This window comes from Pundamilia nyererei, unplaced genomic scaffold (assembly GCF_000239375.1).
Source record: "Pundamilia nyererei isolate P.nyererei 1_Seehausen unplaced genomic scaffold, PunNye1.0 scaffold00084, whole genome shotgun sequence".
NCBI classification, from domain to species: domain Eukaryota; kingdom Metazoa; phylum Chordata; class Actinopteri; order Cichliformes; family Cichlidae; genus Pundamilia; species Pundamilia nyererei.
This window is the reverse complement of record NW_005187485.1, coordinates 137,530-147,857: the sequence shown is the minus strand read 5'-3', so window position 1 is coordinate 147,857 and position 10,328 is coordinate 137,530. Positions and strand designations below refer to the sequence as shown.

The 10,328-nt window shown below is 39.9% G+C and overlaps 1 protein-coding gene across 3 annotated transcripts in view; it reads left to right on the top strand.

The window, feature by feature from the left end:
• aplp1 (amyloid beta (A4) precursor-like protein 1) overlaps positions 1–9,914 on the top strand; it is a 32,372-nt gene extending 22,458 nt beyond the window's left edge. The window contains exons 3-17 of one of the 3 annotated variants that reach the window (XM_005738399.1): positions 217–346; positions 1,872–1,984; positions 2,365–2,558; positions 2,650–2,960; positions 4,337–4,464; positions 5,201–5,275; positions 5,364–5,522; positions 5,691–5,819; positions 6,368–6,467; positions 6,585–6,752; positions 6,850–6,873; positions 6,989–7,041; positions 7,158–7,220; positions 7,322–7,465; positions 9,085–9,914. In XM_005738399.1, the coding sequence (XP_005738456.1) occupies positions 217–346; positions 1,872–1,984; positions 2,365–2,558; positions 2,650–2,960; positions 4,337–4,464; positions 5,201–5,275; positions 5,364–5,522; positions 5,691–5,819; positions 6,368–6,467; positions 6,585–6,752; positions 6,850–6,873; positions 6,989–7,041; positions 7,158–7,220; positions 7,322–7,465; positions 9,085–9,186 (1,893 nt within the window). In that variant the 3' untranslated portion in view covers positions 9,187–9,914. Of the gene's footprint in view, positions 1–216; positions 347–1,871; positions 1,985–2,364; positions 2,559–2,649; positions 2,961–4,336; positions 4,465–5,200; positions 5,276–5,363; positions 5,523–5,690; positions 5,820–6,367; positions 6,468–6,584; positions 6,753–6,849; positions 6,874–6,988; positions 7,048–7,157; positions 7,221–7,321; positions 7,466–9,084 lie in introns of all 3 variants that reach the window. The other 2 variants (XM_013912254.1, XM_005738397.1) reach the window with 2 other exon arrangements.
• The last annotated feature ends 414 nt before the right edge of the window (positions 9,915–10,328 follow it).

Genomic DNA, 10,328 nt, shown 5'->3' with positions numbered 1-10,328 from the left:
TATATATATTGATTGCATGGCTCTCCCTTGTTAGTCTTCTCCCCACTGATACTGCTCTCCCTCCTCTTCTTCCCTGATCCTGCTGCTTCTGCTCTGCCCCAAATTTACCAATTTTACCCCTATCTGCTCTTCCTTTTGTCTTAATTCCCTCTGTTTTGTCCATCTACCTATTTGTTTCTGTGTCTCCGTTATCTCTGCATGTACCTATACACTCAGATGTACCCAGGGCTCTCAATATCCCATACAGAGGAGTCCAAAAGACCAGTCACCATCCCTGCCTGGTGTAAGAAAGGTTGGGGGCACTGCCAGACACGCCTGTTCATAGTCCTGCCCTACCGCTGCCTGGGTAAGAACAACACAAATCACTCTAACACAATAACAAAAATAACCAATTGATATATTTTTTAAACAATAGAGTATATTTCACATATTCCTATGATGATTGTGCTTCATGTTTGGTTGTGTTGTTTGTTTGTTTTTCTAATTAGCTTTTAATGTGCAATTTAAAAGCTAATTGTCTAAATTAAACTGTGAAGGCTGTGATCCTGATTAGTTTTGTTTTGTTTTATTCTGGGTAAAAAAAAAAAAAAAATAAGCGAATGTGTCCACACATATGTGACTAATACACAAGACAACAAGATAAACACAACATGTTTAATTTATAGTTCAAATACCAGCATTTTCATGTCTCCCATCACTTCACGTTTGTAAATGCATTACTATTAGAAGTGTAGTTAGGCAGCACTTAAAAACTGGACTGTGAGACAGAAAAGACTTGCAGATAAACAGGTTAAGCATGCTATTGGCCACTAGGTGGCCAAATAGGCTAACGATGGATGAGTGACTAAATGAAATGTAATGAACAGTAAGTCAGTCTGGATTAATTAAAAACTTACATGTTCATGCATCTTACTGTGAAACCTGCTATAGCTTGTTTGATATCTACGGCAGTGCCTTTCATATGGGTTTTTCCTCATGCATGAGCTTAAATGAAGAGTAATGATAACAGTAAGAGATTAAAAGGAAACAGGGGTGTAGACTGTGTAAACTGTTCATTTCTGCTCGGTTTATTAAGAAAGGCTGTTAATATTTTGCATTTATGATCTCTGAAATAAATATTTTACATTCATTTTAAGCAAAGTACATTTTTTCTGTGTTCTTGATTTGCTACTGTAACTGCATTTTATCTGTCTAACGTGCTCGCTCATTATACATTTATGCTCTTTCGGTTGTTACTGGTGCACCGGTCTTCATTTAAGACTTCCAATTCACTGTCCTTCCTCTGATCTGTGTAATCTATGCAACGCACATCTGGTGTTCACGCACACAAGGCATCATGATAAGGTTCATCGGACTTGATACAAAAGAAAAGAAAATACCTGATTTAAATATAGCTGATCACAGCCTTGTGGTCATCTACTCTTGCACCTCTGGACCACCACACGCAACTCCTTGTTCTGTAGATTTGTACACCCCACCATGAAAAAAAATGGTGTGAGACGATGGTCCTGATTGGGCTTTTGAGCTTTTGACATAATGCACCACCTTTGGGCTTAGAAACTTAGAGACTTTTCAACTGAAAACTGTTGTTTCGTCTCTTGATCGTAGACCAAAACCATGCTCTCATCAATAGTGATGGCGTACATAAGTATGAGTAACTGCTCATACTTACATACATTATGTTTTGGGGGTTTTTAAAAAAACATTTTTTTTATTAGGTGGAGTCCCTAAACTTTGTGTACACTCTTGCATTTAGTGTCTGCTATAGCCTGTCCGTGTTTGATATGTATTGATAAATCTATTCAAATAAGAATCTCAACTGTTATCATAGTCCTACTGCTTGACATACCTTTTTTTCTCTCCTGCTGCAGAGGGCGAGTACGTAAGGGAGGCCTTGCTCGTGCCCGACCGATGCCGTTTTCTCCACAAGGAGCAGATGGATGTCTGCGAGAGTTTCGTGTACTGGCACCACATTGCTAAGGAGGTGTGGAACAGACTACTGTAGACCAATTTAAAAATTGCACAATGAAGACATGAGAGGTCAATCATTTTAAAGAAGATGAGAAATCTTTATGTGACTGACACATTCTGTAATCATTCAGCCGGCACACAATTAAAAACACTAATACAGCCAGCTAGCTCTGACTGTATTACAGTCAGAGCTAGCTGGCTATTAGTGGTCTTTGTGGTGTATTGTTCTTGATGTCAAACTTCGTCAGAACTCCCACTAGAGACGATTTTCTGGCAGAGAGAGGTGCCACACTCCTTCATTTCTGTCATGAACGACGTATTTTTGACACTGTGTTGAAACACTGTGACACTATGTATTTGCTTCTGAATACACTCGAAATTTGACTGTGTTAGGAGTGCACTTCAGACAATCTGGAGCTCCACAGCTACGGGTTGCTGTTGCCATGCGGGGACCATTACCGGGGTGTTGAATACGTGTGCTGCCCGGGGCGCGGAAGTTCTGGTGATAAAGGAGAGGCAGAAGAAAGAGACGCCCCTGCTGGTCCTAAGACACTTGCATTCCAGACGAGTGGAAAACTCAGCTCTGTGTAAGATGATTCAGCTTGACCATGCAGACATGTTGTAGGATGAGGCTGTGGTTTGTGTGAAATATTTATAGTCACCCATTTTTCCACACAGAACCAAAGTGACAGCACCCACTCCGAGCCCCTTTCCTGAAATAGATCTTGATGATGATTTGGAATTTGAAGATAATGAAGTGGTAGAAGACGAAGACGAGGACGAGGAGCAGGAGGAAGAGGAGGAGGAAGAAGTTGATGAGGATGAGGCAGAAGGAGAGGAGGAAGAAGAGGAAATGGCCACGAAGGATACAGAGTATGAATACCCTATCGACTCGGGTCCCTACCAAACATCGGACTACTTGGACACCTTCTACTATGAGAAAAGCCAAAAACCCACCACCTCTTCTCCTCTGATGAAGGGAGACAGCTGTAAGTCTGCCTCACTGTTTCTGTTCATCTTTCTATTGCTGAGAGAGAGAAAAAAAATCATGCCCCGCTCATGGTTTAGTAACTGTTGTTACCAAAAATGTCAACTAGGTTCTCTGCCATTTCCAGACACATACGGACTCACCAGTGCGCCTCATGCTTGGATGTAGGAAATCTACACCACAGACATGCACACATGTCGGTTTCATGCTCTACTTTTCTGTAGCTCAGCTCAGTTCATGAAATGCGTGTGTGTGTGTGTGTGTGTGTGTGTGTGTGTGTGTCTGCGTGTGTGTCTGCGTGTGTGTCTGCGTGTGTGTATCTGTGTCTGCGTGTGTGTGTGCGTGTGTGTGTCACATCAGTCTGGTGCATAGCACAGCAAGACCTCAGCAGGGTTCAATATGGGGCGTGCAATAAATGGAGCAATTGACCACTTCACTCTAAATTTCAGAGCAGTAAATATTGATAGTACTCATTATGTGTGGGAAACACAGTAAACAATGAAAAACCAAAACTGGTTGATCATTTTTAGTCATATTTGTGTTGGGTGATGTTATGGTGTTGTCAGTGGTTTATTTTTACTCAAAATATTTTTAACCTTCACCCCATCAGTATGTTTATCTTATACTGGACTATGAGTACTACAAACTGTGGTCTCTGGGATCAAACAACTGCAGGAAACGTTAAAATGTAAACTGCAAAGGCAGGTTTTATACAAGATTTAAAAAATTAAAAGAAATAAATTACAGCACATAAAGAAAATACATAATTTTAAAAAATGTAAATGAATTGTAATTATTATTTTATTGTATTTAAATCAAATTAATTAAATTTGACAAATAGGTTTTAAATAAGAAAAAAAACTTGTCAGGTACAACAAACTAGCATAATTATGTGGTTAGGGATTAAACTGTTTAAACTCTGTGACTGTATATTTACACTTTTTTTTTACACTTTTTTCTTTTACTTTCTGCTCATTTCAAGTAAAGGAAGCTATAAAAAAACATGAGAAAAAAAATGAAGTTAAATCCAGTGGCTTAGTATTACCTGTTACCACTAGAAGTATTAATCCTAACATTGTGTTAGATATACTGAATATATATTAATTTCATTAAAAGACGTGGTGTAACTTCCAGTCCAACCAAGCTGAGGGCAAATACTCAATCTGGGCCTCCGAGCTTAAAAAAAAATGTTATCACAAACGAATTATGAAATAGCTTGAACTCAAACATATTTACTCCACGTTTTTTAAACATTGCTTCTTTCTTGATGGTGTTGCTCTGTGACCTGTACTGTCCTTTTTAATTGCAAGATAATTTTGCTTTGGCTCTTGCAGCCTACGTGACAGTAACAACCTGTTTCCTGTCTTTCCCATCTAGTGACTACAGCTAGGCCCACAGATGGTGTCGATGTTTATTTTGAGAAGCCAGTAGACGACACTGAGCATGCCAACTTCCTTCGTGCCAAAACAGACCTGGAGGAACGCAGAATGAAGCGCATCAATGAGGTAAATTTCACAGGGCTAAGAGCAGGCTAATGGCATCTTGGCTGGCAGGTCACACTTTTGACAGGTGATTCATTAATCTGGAATGAGATTTGCTCATCCGTTGCTCTTGTCTTCTAATCTAATTCTGAAAATGACAGTACAGTAGGCCTGTCCATGTTCAACCTCCATACAGGGGAGCTGATACTGAAAGACATTTCTTAAATAGCTTCCAAAAAAATGTCCATTAGGGCTGGGTTTAAGATTTTATCGTGCAATGAGGAAATGACAAAATGTGTGAATGACAAAATTAGAAGATGTTACTCTGACGATCCTGTGACCACAAGATTTTCAAGTTGTTTTCTTACATTTCTTCACAAAACAAAGATTAAAGAAGAAAATAACTGAAGTTATTTTCTTCTTTAATCGGATATTCTTCGGATATTTGACCGGCATCTTTGGTCATGATGACAAGAAAGCTGTCACACAACTTCAAGATTGTTTTTTTGATTTGGGTTTTCTTTGTGGTATGCATAGCACCACTGCAGTGTTTTCTTTGTTATAAATGCAGTCAGACCATGTTGCTGAACTGATGCCTAAACCCCAAAAAGAAAGCCTAGTTAGCAAATACGATAGCTGTATCTACAAGTCCTATCAGTTTTGAAGTGACAAAAGATGGTGTCTTTTGTTCTCCGAGTTTCATGAGAAGACTGTCTCCGTCACACACTCTGGACACATTCTGTGTGTTTGAATCCCTCAGATCATGAAGGAATGGGCAGAGGCAGACAACCAGTCAAAAAATCTGCCAAGGTCAGAGAGACAGGACCTGAATGAGGTAAGCAGGCATTTATCAAACCCGCTTTACTGACTTACAGTTGCAGTATCCCAGATAAAATGAATAATTATGGTCTTTTCTCTACCAGCATTTCCAGTCTGTGCTGCAGACGCTGGAGGAGCAAGTTGCTGGAGAGAGACAGAGACTTGTGGAGACTCATCTTGCCCGGGTTGAGGCCATTCTCAACAACAACCGCCGCCTAGCCCTGGAGAACTATTTGACAGCTGTACAGTCTGATCCCCCTCAGGTAAAACTACCCTGGAGTACAGAGGAGGAGAGAAGACAGAGATAAACAATTGCAGATATCTTGTCGATCTGTCTATATTTATACCCGGCAGCAAATTAGAAGAGCCTTTGTCTCATTTTCTGGTATTTTACTTCTAACTCTTATCTGCTGCTGAACTGTGTCTTCCAGCCAGAGCGTGTGCTGCAGGCACTGAAGCGCTACATGGCTGCAGAGCAGAAGGACCGCAGACACACATTGAGACATTACCAGCATATTGTGGCAGTTGACCCCCAGAAGGCTGAGCAGATGAAATTCCAGGTGTGTGTGTGAGAGCGTGTGAGGTATTTGGATGAGGTGAGCACACACCTGTGCTCTGCACACGTGAGTCTCTTGTCTGCTGACCCTGAAACACACAGAAAACAGAGAACTCAACGATGTGAGGCAGCTACAAATCCTCTTTTCATTCAACTAAAAGCAAAGCCGTCTTATGTGACACCAAAATATTTACAATCTGGCAGCACTTTTCATTTTAATTCAGTAATAACATTTAAAAATTAACAGGTAATAATTATGTTATTGCACACTGTTAACATTTGGTTAAAGCTAAGACTCATATTTTTGCTGTAGGGTGCTAGGAGATCAGAAACATATCCTAATAAAGAGAAAATACACTAAAGCATACCAGTAGCATATTAATATTTTGGAGGCTATACAGTAACCTGCTAAAATACACAAAAACAGGGACGATATCAGTAATAATTTGGATTACAAATGTAATATTTTAGGCTAATATCGCCCCTTTGTAACTCACATTTTAAGCTCTTTTGGTCAGAAGCATGAGCAGAATCAATTTGTATTTCCTGCAGGTGTACACACACCTTCATGTGATTGAGGAGAGAATGAACCAGAGTCTTGCCCTGCTTTACAAGGATCCTACACTGGCTGAGGAACTGCACAGTGACATTCGTAAGTTATACTGCCCTGACAGAGATTTTCGCATCTATGGCTTCTGTTCTGTGTTGTTGTTGCTGTTGTTTTAATGCTTTTAAAATCTGTGTTGATGACTTTGCGTCTCATTCACAGAGGAGCTGGTCAGAGCAGAGCGAGGTGACATCAGTGAGCTGATGACCACCTCCTTCTCTGAGACCCGCACGACTGAGGAGCTTCTGCCTGCTGACAGCGAGGAGGAGAAGGATGATGAAGAAGAAGAGGAGAGAGCCTTCCAGAACAGGCCCTATCCCCCTCGCATTGGTACACAGTCCCTGTTAATCATATGCACTTAAGCAAAATTTGACATCCAGGTTGCTCTCGTTAATGATGCTTTTTTCCCCCCTGATTTTCTCCATAGAGCTGCAGCCTAACAGCAAGAACGGTAAGATAGGGTTTCCTATTGTTTTAATACTGAATTTTCCTCTTTTGTATGAATTGTAGTATGTTTTGAGTTACACTTCTCATAGCTAAACATGTTGCTGCACTTTTGTCTGCAGATGATGAATATGATTACACTACATCTGAGAGAGGGCCTACTTATGAATATGAGGTAAAGGTAAGATTGTAGCCAGTCTAAAAGGCTTTTCATATCTTTGATAGACTTATGTGTGTGTAAAGGTTCTGTTTTCTGTGACCCAAAATTTTGCTTACCCTTGCTGCTCTTAGATCAACACCTCTGCAGAGCTCAAGCAGGCGATCAGACCTAATGAGATCGCTAGAGATGAACTGGTAAGAGTATATGCATTAGAATTTCCTTTAAGCCAGAAAACCAATTTCTTGCCTTGATGTGTGTCTTGTGTTTATTGGCACATATTTCTGTCTTTCCACAGCAGCCTGATGCTTTGGAGACATTCAACCGTGGTGCCATGGTGGGCCTGCTGGTCGTAGCTGTGGCTATCGCCATGGTGATGGTAATAAGCCTGCTGCTCGTGCGCAGGAAGCCATACGGCACTATCAGCCATGGCATTGTTGAGGTACGACCCCAGCTAGACCATTCATTTAAGTGAAGTTCCTATGAACATGCAATTCATACTTGACCTTAAAACACTTTACTTCTACATATTAAAGGTGTTTAAACTCTTTTTAAAGACTCTTTTTAAATTTTACATTCTGATATTTAGCTGTGAAGATCATAGCAACTCACTGGAAGCATGGATGTCAATCCAAACATTTCAGGAAAGCATTATTCTTGCCAAAATGTAAAGTATGGTAACTTCCTGTGTGCTAAAATATGCAAGCGGTTGCTATTATTATTCATATTAAAAGGTTCTTGTTAACATAAAATGTATATTCAGCACATTGAACAATGTAACAACACTGCATAGATTAAGCTCACTGAGAATTAGAGATTCTAACTCATAGGTGTCAAACTCTGGCCTAATTACATTTGGCCCGCAAAGCCATACCAAATTATTATTAGAGCTGGCTTACTGGTATTATACAGCTAATATACCGTGGCTCAGGGGGTTGGGAAGCGCATCTGTAACCGGAAGGTCGCCGTTTCGATCCCCGGGCTCTCTGTCCTGGTCGTTGTGTCCTTGGGCAAGACACTTCACCTACTGCCTACTGGTGTTGGCCAGAGGGGCCGATGGCGCGATATGGCAGCCTCGCTTCTGTCAGTCTGCCCCAGGGCAGCTGTGGCTACAACTGTAGCTGCCTCCACCAGTGTGTGAATGTGAGAGTGAATGAATAGTGGTATTGTAAAGCGCTTTGGGTGCCTTGAAAAGTGCTATATAAATCCAATCCATTATTATTAATATATATATTGTTTAGTATTAAGCTTTGCTTGTTCCATATTCAGTTTTTCAGCAAAACATGTTTGAGTCCATAAGAAGAGATTCATTCTTAAATCTGGAGGAAGATTTTTTTTCCAATAAATATTAATGTTAGCCCGCGACCTTGTTCCAGTTTTGAATTTTGGCCCACTGTGTATTTGAGTTTGACACCCCTCTTCTAACTGGTGATGGGCAGCTAGCTCCAGCTACATGTACAACAAGTCTTTCTATTGAGCTCGCACTAAGATCAATAACAGTACTGTTACTTTAAGATCCATATAATGATTATTATCAAGATTTGAAATGTTTTTCAAAGTTCAGAATCTGGGCTAGACCTCAAACAGTATCCTTCCTGTCATACAGTGCGTCACTAAATGTCTTCCTGTCCTTCTTGCCTGTGTATTCAATGTTTCTAAAGCATGTAACCTCAGCATTGCTGATTCATTTGCAAATTTAAGCTGCAAACAATGTGAAAAGTTTCCAAACTTATTTTTTTTACTGACTGTAACTGCAATCTAAGATGCCATCTATCATGTTATCATAAAATCATGCTGTTCAAAGCATCCCAGGTTTACCAACTTTTCTTAAAGACCGTGCTGTATCATCAGTATTATCCAAGTAGCTCTTGTGAGTTTCCAAGTATAAAAACTGTGTTGAATCCATCATAAAAACATTAAATTATAGTGGACCTCATCCTCTCATTCTGTCATTCTGTCACATCTAGCCCACAGTTTAGTTATATCTCAGGTCATGGTGTGATCATTGCTTCTGACTTTGTCTTTAGTGTGTTATGACTCAGGGTCTTGTGTGTCTCTCAGCAGGTTGACCCGATGCTCACGCCAGAAGAACGACAGCTCAACAAAATGCAAAACCATGGCTACGAAAACCCCACCTACAAATTCTTTGAACAGATGAACTGAAGCATCGGGGCAGCCAGCAAGTCATGCCTGACCACACGTTGTGTCCCTCGACTCTTCCCAACAGTGATGTCCCAGCTACACTCCCTATGTTGGATTTATGATATGTCGCAAATGTAAAGTAACTGAATAAGTACGGGGTTACATCCCAAACCCATTGTAAATGACCCGACAACAACCAATCATCCGATTCATCACCTATAATACTCCTTCGGCTTAGAGTCTGAGGATGTTTCTTTGCATTAGCAGTGTCACAACATTTCATAATCCTAAAACCATTCACCTCCTCCCAGTGGCATGACTTGACCTACTGCTCCTCGTGAGAAGCTGAATTTGAACGGTGCATAATGCTTTATAGTATTTATTTTCAGTAGTAGTGTCTCTGTTCAGATTGTACCACAGTTAGATGTGATGTATCTGTGTAGATGAGTGTGAGTGACAGCTGAGTTTAAACATGGCATAAATCCCGATTTAAGTAAGAGTTAGTGATAAAAACAAAAAAATATCCAGCGTATTCTCAAACTTACCTCCATGAGCTACTGTTTCATTGCACAGTGCAAAGTACGACTACATTAGGCAAGAATGGCGAGGTGTTAACTTTGAATGTGTGAGACATCAGGCTTTGATTTGAAACACAGAAATAGGCCACACTAATTGATACAGAGCTATGTGCTGGTGGTACAAAAGAAAAATGTTTTTTTTTTTTAAAAAACAACAAAAAAAACACCAAATATTTAATTTAGCTTATTTAGTCAGTGAATGAGTTTGTTTTATTTGTTCTGCTATCTAAAGAACTGTAAAACAGAATAATCAGAAGTCCGTTATTTTGATGAAAGCATGACAACTTGGTGTATGATGCTGCAGTATTTATTTGTGTTGTTCCTGTCATTGCTTTTGAAAAGTCGGAAATGTCACAGTTCAAAATGGACACTGTAAATAACGTAAGAAGTACATACTGCTAGATGTAGACATTTCTATGATTAATTTGCATTGATGTAATGGAATAATACATAAAAATAGTACATTGTGCTGTTATGAGAAGGAGAAACACTTTCCTAACATGGCTGATTGAAAACGGACTGTTGTAAAAACCAGCACAAGACAACGACACAGCAATTACTTTCTGAATGTATTTAAGGTAGATG